Below are 14,988 nucleotides of genomic sequence, written 5' to 3'. Positions count from 1 at the left end.
GACATCTTCAAGGAGTGATGTCTTTAAAAGGCAGCATCCATCAATAAGGAATCCCATCACCCAGGACATGCCCTTTTCTCATTGTTAGCAACAGGGAGGAGGTACAAAATCCTGAAGGGACACACGCAACAATTCAGAAGCAGCTTCTTCCCCTCTGTCATACAGTCTGAATGGACACTGAACCCATGACACTATCTCATCATTTCTTCTTCCCTCTTTTTCACTACTTATTTAATTTTATACTTATATGCAATATGTATATACACATATACACACACACTCTTACATTTCATACTGTAATTCAGTTTTTACTATGCAACAAATTTCACAACATATGCCAGTGATATTAAACCTGAGTCTGATACTCTTGGAGACTTCTTCTGATTTGGAACTAGCCCAATCAGCAGCTAACACTTCCAATTCCTGAAAAACTGCCCATCATCGTAGTCCTATCTGCAAAAGATTTCAACTTCTCACAAAACCATAGATGCTTCCTGACCTGCTGAGTTCCTCCAGCATTTTGTGTGCATTACCTTAAAATTAATCACATCAAAACTTAATTACTCCTAAAAAGAGAACAACTTCTGGATGAGACTACTAATCAAATAGTCTTGCTACGTCAAGAGGACTATCAATGTGAAGGAGAACAGCTCAGCCCAAAATTTCCACTGTACTTTTTTCCATAGATGCTGCCTGGCCTGTTGAGTTCCTGTAGCATTTTGTGTGTGTTGCTCTGTGCTGGTTTAAGATTCGGGTGACATTTGCTTGAGCGACTCCCTTACTATACAAGCTGTTACCTGAAACCCTCCATTTGGCAACATAATTTTAGCTCACTAGCAGGTATCCATTATTCTATATTTAGTTCCTGCTTTCGAGTTGAACAGTTCACCACCCACAGGAAAACATTATTCTCATTGCTGTTTTTTTTCCTATTGTCTTCCAAGTTTACAATATTGTGTTGGTTCCGGGAGCTACCATTACATGTGCTTATAATGGTACACTCTAGGTTGCTCACAATTCCCCCCTCCTTTTCCGACTAGTAAAAAAAAGTCAGTAAAAAAAAACACTTCAGTTACAACATGATATCAATTTATGGAGTTCACTGAACTTGTTTTCCTTATTAAATCAGAGGGGGATTTTTAACTCATGTCAACAAACCTTCAGTCTAGATCCCTGGGATTTGTCCAACATCATAACCACTGTTTTGTACCTTCAGAAAGGGTAAGATGACGGAACACACACCAGTCCTCAGAAAGGGATCAGAAGTGGAAAGAGTGAGTAATTTCAAGTATAGCTGCTGTCTTGCCTTATTTATAGTTGCATCAATATGTTGGGACCAGATTAGATCCTCAGAGATCTTGACATTCAGGAACCTGAAATTGCTCACTTCCTCCATGAGGATTGGTTTGTGATCCCTCATCCTACTCTTTCTGAAGTCCAAAATTAGCTCTGTGGTCTTCCAGACGTTGAGTGCAAGGTTGTTGCTGTGACACCCCTCCTCTAGTTGGCATATCTTGCTCCTGTACACCCTCTCATCTCCAACTGAGATTCTGCCAACAATGGAGTTTTATTTATGCAAAGCCTTTCTGTGACCTCAGTATATGGAGGAGAACCTTAGTAAAATAAGGAATTTTGAAGAATATGTTTACATAATCGAGAAGGAAGAGCAGCCAACGTTTGCAAACAGCAAGACTCAAAACAGCAATGAAAAATCAGATTATCTGACTGAATTTATTCATGACTGCGTGGAATGGGCTGCCAGCAGCAATGGTGGAGGCGGAAACGATAGGGTCTTTTAAGAGACTCCTGGACAGGTACATGGAGCTTAGAAAAATAGAGGGCTATGGGTAAACCTAGGTAGTTCTAAGGTAGGGATATGTTCGGCACAGCTTTGTGGGCTGAAGGGCCTGTATTGTGCTGTAGGGTTTCTATGACAGGAGACTAGCACTGCAAGGCCAGTATGTATTGTCAATCCTGAATTCTTTTGAAGCAAGTGGCTCGCTAACTCAGATTGGCAAGTCTGTAATCATGCACTCAGTATCCACTTTATTGGCTACACCTGCTCATTAATGCAATTGTCTAATCAGTCAATCGTGTGGCAGCAACTCAATGCATAAAAGCATGCAGACATGTTCAAGAGATTCACTTGTTGATCAGACCAAACATCAGATTGGGATAGAAATGTGATCCAAGTGACTTTGACCGTGGAATAATTGTTGGTGCTAAACAAGGTGGCTTGGGTATCTCAGAAACTCATCTCCTGGAACCTCCTCCACGCACAGTCTATACACAGGGGTTCCCAATCTGGGGTCCACAGATCCCTCAGTTAATGGTTGGGGTCCATGGCATTAAAAAAAGTGTTGGGAACCTCTGCAGTCTCCAGGTTAGACAGAATGGTGTGAAAAATGAAAAACATCCAACGAGTAACAGTTCTGTGGATGAAAACTCCTTGTTAATGAGAGGTCAGACTGGTTCAAACTGACAGAAAAGCAACAGCAACTCAAATAACCACATTACCATAATGATGTGCAGAAGAGCATCTCTGAACATACAACACATTGGAACTCGAAGTGGATGGGCTACAGCAGCAGAAGACCACACAGGGTTCCACTCTTGTACCTAATAAAATGGCCACAAAGTGTATTATTGGCCTCACTTGGTAAAAGTGACAGATTTCATTCCCCAAGGATTCTTGTGGATCCAATGCTTTTTTTAAACCACCATCTGGCAGTTGCATGGTTAGCTACAAGTATTTTCATTACACTTAATTGAATTGAAATTTTCCCCAGTTTGCATGACAAAACCCAAATGACAGTAAAGCAGGCTCCTGGATACATGTCCAGTAAGGTGATCGTTATAGCACATAACTGCATGTTAAATACTGGTCAGGATACTGAGAAATATCTGTTCAAAATGTTACCATGGCTTCCTTAATGTCACACCCAGAGGAGGAACTCAGCAGGTCACACAGCATCTACGGCAGGGATTCCCAACCTGGGGTCTACTGACCCCTTGGTTAACATTAGGGGTCCATGGCAGGAAAAAAAAGGTTGGGAACCCCTGATTTATGGAAAGGAATAAACAGTCAACATTTCAGGTCAAGATCCCTCTTTTTTCACATGTAAATAGGAAAGGTTCAGAGGGTTTAAATGGTTCAATTTAATACCAGAGAATGTATACAGTACACAACCTGAAATACTTACTCTTCACAGACATCCATGAAACAAGAAACCCGAAAGAGTGAATGACAGGAACGTCAGAACCCCAAAGCCCCCCTCTCCCCCCTCCCATGCACAAGCATTAACCCTCCCCTTACTTGCACAGCAAAAGCAGTGACCCCCCCTCACCACGCAAGGAGCAGCAAAAGTCCCAAAAGAGACCTTGATCTACAGTCCATCAAAAATATTGGCCAAAGGAATAAGCTCAGCGTCCATAATGTATAACTCTGATTTCCCCATTTACCCACGTGGCCAGTAGGTCCTACGATTTTCATCCTGTCCAATCAAGCAATGACTATCCCAACAAAGCAGACATGAACTGAGCACAAGGGTGGCGAGTGGAACCTAGCAGCAATTCCCACAATCCAATAACAGAATGAGAGCAAAGTGCAAGTCAGCATCAATTGTGTGAATGTGTTCTCGAAAAGTCAACTTAACTTATTCAGCCAAGCTTCAAAAGGCACAGAATCCAATGAGTAAAAAAAAATTATTTTGCAGTACTAAGCAGACAGTATTTTGTTTCAAAATTGATGGTTAGATTACATCATGACTACAATAATGAATCACGCTGCTAGAAACCAAAATCGTTACTTGGACAAAAACAGCCCTTTGATACCACACCCAGAAGACTTCACCTTATGGGCATGTACCTGAACAGGAAACATTGGGCAGGTAATGGATGGTGCCTCACTCATAATCTGCCCTTAAAGACTCCAACCTAGACTGGAGCAAAGGGATAACGTCACCTCAGAGTCGTCACCTTTCAGGGGTGACATGAATAATGAATTATAACATGATAACATGAATTTAAGACACATCTTCATTGGGAGGAGCTAAAGTCGGTGCCAGAGTGCGACTTCTCCGAGTTCATCTGGAAAAACATTTTAAATTCTTCTCCTGGCTGGGATCCTGTCAGAGTCCGTTATCTACAGCTGCACCCAGAACTGTTTTTCACAGCAGTTGGTTCTCGCTCTCAGAGCGGCCTAGTACTTTTGAAATCTCCAGGAACAGCCTGGGAGACGTGCACCTTTGGGGTGTGGCCCTGTGGACGACCTGGATTCCTTGCTGGTGTCGCTGCCTCAAGCATCGTGGGAGATCAGAACATTGATTCAGCGGTTCTTGGCCTGAAACGTCGACTATACTTTTTTTCCCATAGATGCTGCCTGGCCTGCTGAGTTCCTCCAGCATTTTGTGTGTGTTGATTGAGACAGCGGCTTTTGGAGGCCTCTGCACTCGAGTGTTATATCTCTCTCTCTCCCTCCCCTTAATGGTGAGAGTTTGCCGCCAATTCTCAAGTGGGGGGGAGGGGACTCGAAATAAAGTGACACTGCAGACTGTAACATCGAAACAGTGAGCTGTTGGGCTGTGGAAGGAGTGGTACCTCTCTCCATTGTTAGTGAGAGAGAGAGCCTGCGAGATTTCGAACTGTTGGGATAAACAGTGGTTTTTCATGGACTAGATCAGCGGTCCCCAACCACCGGGCCGCAAAGCATGTGCGAGGAAACGATATGATTTGGCGATATGAAACGATATGAGTCAGCTGCACCTTTCCTTATTCCCTGTCACGCACTGTTGAACTTGAACACCCCGGTCAGCCGATCCGCAAGAATATTGTCAATATTAGACCAGTCTGCGGTGCGAGAAAGTTTGGGGACCCGTGGACTAGATCATGGTCTCTTTGGGGGATTTGGTGTTGCTTGCATCGTGGGTGGTGGAAGTGATGCTTTCTAATGGGGAGAGGGGAGAGGGGTGACGAGTTGATGCTTTGTTGCTGCTTGTGCATGGGAGGGGGCTATGAGGTTCTAATGTTTTTCTATCATTCTTTGGCCTTTTCTTCTGTTTCGTGGATGTCTGTGAAGAGTAAAAATTTCAGGTTGTATGTTGTACACATTCTCTGATATTAAATGGAACCATTGACCCACTGAATAAAGATCACCAATGCTTATTCAAGTGGACGAGAGCACCCGAAGCACTTGCTAAAAGGCTGGGGATCTCTTCTTCGAACAAGCCAACAAATCTCTCAAAACAGGACATAGTCAATTTAAATTCCCTTACTTAGGACTGAGCTCTGTACAAATTGACTGGGATATTTGCACACTTAGCAATGACTCAACTTCAAAAGAATTCATTGGCTGCAGAGGAACTCACTAGGACAGAGAAAGCACAATCTGTTAAATTAGTTGGAATATTGTGTGCAGCTTTGGATATCAATGCTCTGGGCAACATAATGAACATTTTGTCCAAGGTGAAAGACATGAAAAGGATTTCTAGTTCTAAACTAGTTAGCACTAGTTGTGTTTGATGGCTCCAGGCCTGTACTCACTGGAGTTTTGAAGAATGACGGGGTATCTCATTGAAACCATTGAATATTGAACGGCATAGAACACAGGGGTTCCCAACTTGGGGTCCACACACCCCTCAGTTAACGGTCAGGCTCCATGGCATAATAGTTGGAAATCCCTGGCCTAGAAAGAATGGACGTCGAGAGAATGTTTCCAAAAGTTGGGGAGTCTAGGACCAGAGGGTACAGCCTCAGAATAGAAGAGTATCCCGTTGGATCAGGGAGGAGGAGGAGATTTTTCAGCCGGGGGTGGTGAATCTGTGGAATTCATTGCCACAGGCAGCTGTGGAGGCCAAGTCATTGGGTATATTTAAAGTGAAGGTTGTTATGCTCTTGATTAGTAAGGGCCTCAAATGTTACAGGGAGAAGGAAGGAGAATCCTATGATTTGAATTTTACACATAGGAAGGAGATTGATTTGTGCCAATAATGGCTCCCTCTCATAACTGTTTCCTGTAGCCTCCAGGGTGAGGAAAAGAACCAGAATGGTGGCACAAGAGATTCTGCAGATGTTGGAAATCCAAAGCAACACACACAAAATGCTGGAGGAACTCAGCAGGTCAAGCAGCATCTATGGAAATGAATAAACAGTCGCTGTTTCGGGCAGAGACCCTTCATCAGGGCTCATATCCTGAAGAACAATCTCAGCCCAAAACGTTGACTGTCTATTTCCCTGCAAGAAAGAGGGCTCTGGATTTTGAAAGAATTTTTCTTTTGCTTTTGATTCTCTGGCCTGAGAGGCTGTGAGAACTTTTACAATTAGTTAACTCAGCCCACGCCAGGATCTCAACAGTCCTTTACGTACTCATTTTTCACACTCGTGCTTGTTCAGCTCAAACAACATCTTGGTGTCAGGATAGGAGAGTTAGTTCTTGGCACACAATAAGAGAATAACAGAAAATTATCTCAAACGAGGAAACATATTTATGTAAAAAAGTGCCTAAAATTGATATTGGATTATTCTCAGCACATGTACCTGGGCTGAGATTCTTCATCAGGACTGAAGAGGAAGGGGTAATAAACCAGAATGAGAAGGTGGGGAAGGGGAATGAGTACATGCTGGCAGGTGACAAGTGAAACCAGGTGAGGACATAGGAAGATGGGTGGGGGAAGAGAGGATGAAGTAAGAAGTTGATAGGTGGAGAAGGCACAGCCCTAAAGAAGGAATCTAATAGGAGAGTGGACCATGGAAAAAGAGGAGGAGGAGGGGAACCAGAGTGAGGTGATGGATTGATGAAAGGGTAACTGGAATAAGGAATGGATAAAGAGAGAAGGAGGGAGGGCTCCAAAATTACCAGAAATTAGAGAAAGCAATATTTCTTTGGCGGCTATGAAGACAGAATGGGAAGTGTTGCCCCTCCAACTTTTGTTTGGCCTCAGCAAGGCAGATATGTCAGAATGGGAATAGGAAGTCGCATTGAAATGGGTAGACACCAGGAGATAAAATGCAGTCTGTTTTGGTCTCAGAGAAGGAAATATTTTTCCCGAAAGTACTTTGCATGATCCCACGATCTCTCAGAACCATTTCAGATGAATGCAGTGTTCTAAAATACAGCTGGTTTTAACACGGCAACCAATTTGCAAAGTTCCTCAAATAGCAATGTAATATATAACACAATGATGTTGGCTGAGAAGAATATATTGGTCAGGAAAACAGAGGAATCCCATCTGCTCCTCCTCAAAGTTCTACAGTGGGATGTCTCTCATCTACCCGAGAATGGCTTGGGTTAAGGCTTCACATAAAAGGCTGCACCTCCAGCAGTGTAGCACTCCCTCAGTAAAACAATGTTGTGTTGGCTTCACACTGTAGTAGTATAGCAATCACTCAAGTTCAGTATGATGTTCCCCTAAGGCAGGGATTCCCAACCTTTTTTCATGCTATGGACCCCTACTATTAACAGAGGGGTCTGTGGACCCCAGGTTGGGAATTCCTGTCCTAAGGGGTTGTGTATTGGTGGTCTTCAAGTACTTCAAGTAGGCTGATCTGGAATGTTGGTGTGGATTCCCTGAATGAAGAACACCTGAGCGTGACTTGGTTTAATGTCGGGAGGCTGATGCACAGAAAACCACCACATGGTGCTTGACAGATCAGGGTCAGGGACAAGAGGCATGAAATACAACACAACTGGGACGCAAACTTGGTGCCACAGAATGCCATCTAAAATGGATCATCACAACGATCACACTAAGTTAAGAATTCAGTCCAGTCCCATGACTGATCAGAAAGCTTTAACAGTTGTTCCTACCCAACCTCCAGAATGGATTCCCTTGTTACCAGACTGAGAGGAAGGGACACAGCCAACAAGGAAGACACTCACTGAAGGCATCTGAAAACATGATGATGTGAGCCACATACACTGTAATTATCTAATCCATTTGTTTCTTTGGGAGATTACAGGTCAGTCCTCTTCTTGTCAAGAGGGAGACTTGACAAGCAAGGACTACATGGGACAATAAAAGTTTTAGTCCTTGTGAGACTCCCCAGCACTGTACATGACAGGAGTGATAATGAGTGCACAAGGAAGTACATACTAAAATATACTCTTCTTTGTCATTACCTCTGACTGTACCCGAGTCAAGAAATACACGCCACCACTCTAGTTCTTCTAATGAGCTGGCTAGTGAAGAAAATGTGGGACAGGTGGTCCTGGACATCACAGACAGATGGAAAACTGGAAGTGCTTCTTCTGCTATTTATACTGGAATTCAGTATGGTCCCAAGATAGACTCGAGACTCGCCACATCATCCTGAATGTTCCTTCTCCACTTTGAGTGGTTGTTGGCCAAGGATCCCCACAACCCAAAGAGATGTCATATTTTCTCAGTGAGACTTTCAGAACACCCCCGACTCTAGTCCGATGTCTATCTTGTGATGAAGTTCAGGTGCCTAGTGTCAGCGGAGTGAATAACGTGGAAATACGCAAGTATAATTCGACACCAGTGTGGGGACATCGGCAGGGAAAACCCCTATCCTCCCAATAAATTTGGTGGATTGTTTGAAATGATGTCACTCCAATGCTCTGTAGTGCCTTTTCTAAGTATTCCAAGTCTCAGAGACAGAGGGTTAGAGTTTTTCTGGTCTTGATATTCAAATACCTTAATTCTCCTCAGGGTGCCAAAGTCTGTGCTAACGCACAGCAAGTTATGGTGATTTTCATCACCAACATATGTCTTCGGGTACTCTCAAGAGATCAGAAAAGTTCCCCATTTTTTTAAGTCCCAACATTACTAATACAGTTCCTATTCTGTAGATTTGCTGAGTATGCCCACAAGACAATAAATCTCAGGGTTGTATATGGCGGCATGGATGTACTTTGATAATAAATTTACTTTAAACATTTGAAAGGATTGCTAGCATTCAACCATCTCTGATCTGTGTAGGTCAACTGAGTTCAACCTCAGCAACAATAGAAGTAATATAAGCAACACACACAAAATGCTGGAGGAACTCAGCAGGCCATGTAGCATCTATGGAAAAAAGTAAACAGTTGACGTTTCAGACCGTGACTCTTCATCAGGACACATAATTGTCTCACCTTCCTCACATGAGGGAACAGAGCATTTTCAACTAAGTTTCAAATTCATGACCTCTGTTTTATGACGGAGAGAAGAGGTGCACATTGAGCAAAGACAAGTGCAAGTTTGTTCACTCCAGAGTTCAACAGCTCACTGGATTGCATTGTGAAGCTAACATTTAATATTTCAGTGATCTTGTAAATATATTGTTTAATGAAGCATGCTTTGCTGTTTATATAATTCACTATGAACTGCATACATCATCACGTGATACGTGCAGGCCTTGTGTCAAAGTCACCGGAGAGAAGTAGCTGGTAGATATGAAGTAGTCTCTTTATTTGACAAAATGAGACACAGCAGGCATCATATTAAGACCTTCTAGGAGGTGGAGGCCTGCTTGACCCAACACTATACAATACTTTACATTCCAAAGATCAAAGGACAATTCCATATTTACAAAGCATCCACAATGCTTCCTTTGAACTACACACAACCTTCACACTTCCCTCTTCGCACACCACAGACAAATAAATTAACTGTGGTTCACGACTCAAAGGAACCCATTGTTCAGAGCTGCATTTTAAATTTAATCTACAGTCCATATTCAGATCTGAAGACTGGCGGGGGGGGGGCTGAAGTTGGTTGTTGAAGTTACAAGTGTCCCCCGCTTTTCGAACATTCGCTTTACGAAACCTCACCGTTACGAAAGACCTACATTAGTATCCTGTTTTTGCTAACAGAAGGTGTTTTCACTGTTACGAAAAAACTCAGCGCGCGATAAAAGGCTGCGCGCGTGCCCCGAGCAGCCGCTCTCCCCTGGATTCAGAATGGCATTGCTTTAACACGTGCCTGTGAGCAGCCGTTTGCAAGATGAGTACTAAGGTATTGGAAAAGCCTGAAAGAGCTCGTAAGGGTGTTACACTTAGCGTAAAACTAGGCATAATTAAGCGTTTTGATCGTGGTGAACGAAGTAAGGACAACGTGAGTTTGGCTTGGGGAAGCTGACGAAGATGATGTTGAAGAGGTTTTGGCATCCCATGACCAAGAAGTGATAGATCAAGAACGATGCAATTGGAAGAGGAAAGGATAACAATCGAAACCGAATGCAGTAGTGAAATGAACGTGAAGCAACTGCATGAGATTTTCGCTGCAATGATAAAGTATGACTTTAATTTTGAAAGGGTATGTAGGTTTAGGGGATATTTGCAGGATGGTTTGAGTGCTTACAAAGAACTGTAGAATAGAAAAATGCGCGAGGCTCAGCAGTCAAGCAAGCCATCCACATCAGATGATGAACCTCGACTTTCGACATCGAGGCAGGCAGTCATAGGAGAAGATGAGCTGCCTGCTCTAATGGAAACAGATGACAATGAGATGACACCCCAGTGTCCTACCACCCCAACCCCCGGGCCACGGACAGATACCGATTCGCGGAGAATGCAGCAGTAGCCGGGAGGCACACAGCACATCTTTAAGAAAAAAGCCAAAATAAACATGCTAATTAATTAGGTGCCGCCCAACACATAAATGTCGGCCCAGATCAGAGGCGATGCAATCAGCAATTGGCACTGATCTGGGCCAACAATTATGTGTCCGGCGGCACGTAATTAATTAGCATGTTTATTTTGGCTTTTTTCTTAAAGATGTGCTGTGTGCCTTCTGGCTACCGCTGGACCTCCGCGTGCTTTGCAGCAATGTATCTGTCGGCGGCCTGGAGGGTGGGGGCCACTGCACCACCCCAGCCTGCGACGACTCAGTCTAACACACCATCATCAGTGTGCTCGGCGCTGTCCCCATTCCGGTAAGTGATACTACACTGTACATACATTATTTCTACTTTATATAGGCTGTGTATTTTTACGTGTTATTTGGTATGATTTGGCAGCTTCATAGCCTAAAGGTTACTGGAGGGAGTGTATTTGCCAACAGCGCTTGCGTGAGATTTTCTGCCGAGAGCGCTTGCGTGAGATTTTTGCTTCAGTGTACAGTGCCAGCAATGAATGTGGAGAAGTATTTCTACTTTATGTAGGCTCTGTATTTATCATATCATTCCTGCTTTTATTATACGTTACTGTTATTTTAGGTTTTATGTGTTATTTGGCATGATTTGGTAGGTTACTTTTGGGTCTGCGAACGCTCACAAAATTTTCCCATATAAATAAATGGTAATTGCTTCTTTTCTTTGCGACATTACGGCTTACGAACCGTTTCATAAAAGCGCTCTACCTTCGGATGGCAGGGCAAACCTGTATTTGCTAAATGTGCTAACCCCAAAAATGCCCTAACACCTCGCTTAAAGTAAACACGAAGTTAGACTCACATTTCAAATGCACGCACATTCCTTTGAATTAGTTTAATATTTTGAAGTTACAAAACATAACACTTAAGTAAAGATTATGCCAAGGGTGGTGGTAGAGGCAAATACATAAGAACATAAGAAATAGGAGCAGGAGCAGGAACAGGAACAGGCCATCTGGCCCATCAATCCTTAATACATGAGGGAGATCGAAAAGTTTCTTAGATGGGCACATGGATGAAAGGAAAGTGGAGGGCTATGTGGGAGGGAAGGTGTAGATTGACCTTGGAGTCAGTTAAAGATTGGCACAACATTGTGGGCCAAGGGTCTGTATTGTGTTGTACTGTTCTATATTCTACGCCTATGTTCTATTTCTAGCATCTGCAGGATCTCTGGAGTCTCTGATACACTGAAGCAAGCCTTGCCTGACTACCATAAGACACAGAAGTAGAATTAGGCCATTTGGCCCATCAAATTTGCTTCACTATTCAATCACAGCTGGTTAATTATTGCTTTCGACCCCATTCTCCTACCTTCTCCCCATAACTTTTGAACACCTTATAAATCAAGAACCTGTCAACCTCTACTTTAAATATATCCAATGATTTGGCCTCCACAGCCATCTGTGGCAATGAATTCCACAGATTCACTACTCTGGTAATGACCAAAGGTATTATTGTCTTTTGTAAATGTCTCTTTTATGATCACAAGACACTACTGAGTATTAAAAACTTTAAAGTGCTGCAGTGGAGGAGATGGAAGAGTTGGACTTGGTGCAGACTGTGCAATTGCCTGCCACAGAAAGGTCTAACAGCGAGTGATTGTATTGGATATTTTTCTTGTGATCAAAAGACCATGTCCGACATTGGTAATGTAGAATACTACAAGTCTGGCTCACTGGTTTACTGGCAAGACCAACAGCGGAGGAGCTGTGTGGCTTTGGCTGTAGAGTGCATGCCGTACGCCTGTACGGTCACCTTTTGCCAAATGGCCCCTCCTGTCAGTGCCGCCTTCCAGCGTTCGCTCGGTGGAAGACGGCTGGATTGCGTTCATCTGCAGACTGTTGCGGGCTTGTTCTTGCCAACAACATCCATGAACCATCAACCTACAAGACATGATACTCAGGGACTTGGGGTTTTTGTGTGACTGTATGTTTACTGCTATCTTGTGCTGTGTATGACTGTTGGTACTGTGTTTTGCACCTTGGCTCCAGAGGAACCCTGTTTCGTTCGGCTGTGTTCATGGGTATTCATGTGTGGTTGAATGATGATTAAACTTGAATTTCAAGTTTAATTATCATTCAACCATACATAAATACATCATGTGTAAAGATACACACAGTGAAGTTTCCCGCTTCTGTAGGAAGCTTGGCACAGATAAGATGCAATGGGATTACTGTTTGCCCCACTCCCATCAGTGAGGAGGCAATGTAGCATCCACGCCAAGACCACCAGACTCAAAAACAGTTACTTTCCCCAAGCAGTGAGGCTGATCAACACCTCCACCCACTAACCCACCCCACCACCACTACTTTAATATTTCCTGTCAGTCAACTGACGGACACTCAATTTATACAAGCTATGTATTTACATTTATCCTTTTAATTATTATTGTGCTCTTTATCTTTTGCGTTTTTTTGGTGCTGCATCAGATCCGGGGTAACAATTATTTAGTTCTCCTTAACAGGAAATGGTATTAAACAGTCTTGAATGACAAATATTGAGGTTAAGGACACAGCCTTACTCAACAATTGTCTGCTCCGACTTTGGACCCATTAGAAAGATCACAGACTGCCCGTGTAACACATGCTGTAGAAACCAAGGATTAAACCAGGCTACTCTGGTTTCGACTATTCTGAACCTTGTTAACAAAATACATTTGTAACATCATCAGTTCAATATTGTTGGGCAGGTTTGTGCAAGTTTGATTGCCTGCAATTGAACAGTGATCCGCCAATCACTGGTATGTAGAAACACACCAGTCATACCAGGTATTTTTTGAATCATCCTGAATTACTCATAGTACATTATTTTACTTCAGTAGTTTTTATTAAATGGTTTCCCATATCAGAAAATAGGTTAAAATCCAGACCGTGTCAATCCGGCGCAGGCCACGATAGATCAAAAGCTATTCTAATCGAACATCGATAAAGCAGGTTTCGCTTCGGAGACAGGCGGTTCACAACACGTTACTGGCTTTCAAGCCTTGGGAGACGAATCTCCCGATAAGACAACTCAATTTGCTTTCCCGAAATGCGTACGGAAAACAATCAGAAATCAAAAAAAAATGTTTTGATTTCAATCAGAAAGCGTTCTTTTTGTTTATCATGATAAACATCCCGCACCAAGCAGATCGACCTTTCATAGATTTTAATCGAAAATTATTTGGACTGGACAAGATTTAACTGTGTGTAACATATTGCAAAGGAAACTCGGGGGCTGAGCAAGAGTTCTATTACTAGCGATGAAACAAAAGAAAAGTGTAACAAAAAAAGCTGAAATTTGCAATTCCCAGGACAGAATGGATATATTTGGAGCAACTTTAATCCCGAAACAACAGGACTATCAACCAAAACTATAAATGCATGAAGTGTTTTTAAAATGTTAAAATTGGTCGTGGAAAGAAAAAGTATCTACCCTCACGGTTTTCTATACATTAAACTTCAATCCACTGTAAATCGAACAACGCCGGCGGCGATTTCCCTTTAGAACAACTTAAAATCAACCTTTTAAGTTTTCGGAGAGTGAGTGTTTATTTCGACTCTCGTTTCTTTAAAGCAAAATGTACGTTCCCAGTCAAGTTTTGCTGGGGGTCCAATTCACAAACTTACATGACGGGTAAAGTTTTTTTAAATTGCAATATCAATTTTAAATGTAATTTCTTACCTCTCAGCCATTTTTATTACATGTCGAGCGCAAACAGCGAGTTGTTGGCGGCGCTGAGTGAAAACCTCCACCCAGCCTCTGAATAACGTCGCGGATGTGAAATCCGAGCTGCCGCTCTCCGGTGAAGGGGGGCGGGAGTAACTACTGAGGGAATGGAAGAGACACAAAGAGCAAGCTAGCAGAAATCCAGCCACGCACGATCAGCCCATTCACTGCTCCCCTCTACTGGCAGGGAAGACTTCAGGAAACGAGGTGTTGCTCCAACCTGTAACAGGTCCACAGGTCCTGTGAAATATATAAACACCGTAGCAGAAATTAGGACATGTTTGCCTGCTGATTTATCCATCTATTTTCTTATTTAGAACATTTCAACTGGCTCCATCACCATCTCATATGATGAAATAAGCTGCAGTTAGTTGTAAACTTAGCCATCCCCATCATCGGCACCAGCCTCCGTTATATCCAAAACATTTTCAAGGAGCGATGCCTCAAAAAGGCAGCGTCCATTATTAAGGACCTCCGTCACCCAGGTCATGCGTTGTTCTCATTGCTACCATCAGGAAGGAGGTACAGGAGCCTGAGGCATACACTCAAAACGAATTAAGAACAGCTTCTTCCGCTCTGCCACCTGATTTCTGAATGGACATTGAACCCATGGACACTCCCTCACTACTTTCTTTTGCACTACTTATTTAATTTAACTATTTTATATATATATATATTTACTGTAATT

At 42.9% G+C, this 14,988-nt stretch overlaps 1 protein-coding gene across 1 annotated transcript in view; it reads right to left on the bottom strand.

The window, feature by feature from the left end:
* LOC134342688 (rho GTPase-activating protein 39-like) overlaps positions 1-14,771 on the bottom strand; it is a 234,955-nt gene extending 220,184 nt beyond the window's left edge. Inside the window, exons 1-2 of the mRNA XM_063041107.1 lie at positions 14,641-14,771; positions 14,256-14,540 (exon numbers count right to left, since the gene is read on the bottom strand). Of these exons, the coding sequence (XP_062897177.1) occupies positions 14,256-14,266 (11 nt within the window). The 5' untranslated portion in view covers positions 14,267-14,540; positions 14,641-14,771. The remainder of the gene's footprint in view (positions 1-14,255; positions 14,541-14,640) is intronic.
* Between the last annotated feature and the right edge of the window lie 217 nt (positions 14,772-14,988).

This window comes from Mobula hypostoma, chromosome 2, assembly GCF_963921235.1.
Source record: "Mobula hypostoma chromosome 2, sMobHyp1.1, whole genome shotgun sequence".
Lineage (NCBI taxonomy): Eukaryota > Metazoa > Chordata > Chondrichthyes > Myliobatiformes > Myliobatidae > Mobula > Mobula hypostoma.
The sequence above is the reverse complement of the archived record's forward strand: the minus strand, read 5'-3'. Positions and strand labels throughout refer to the sequence as shown.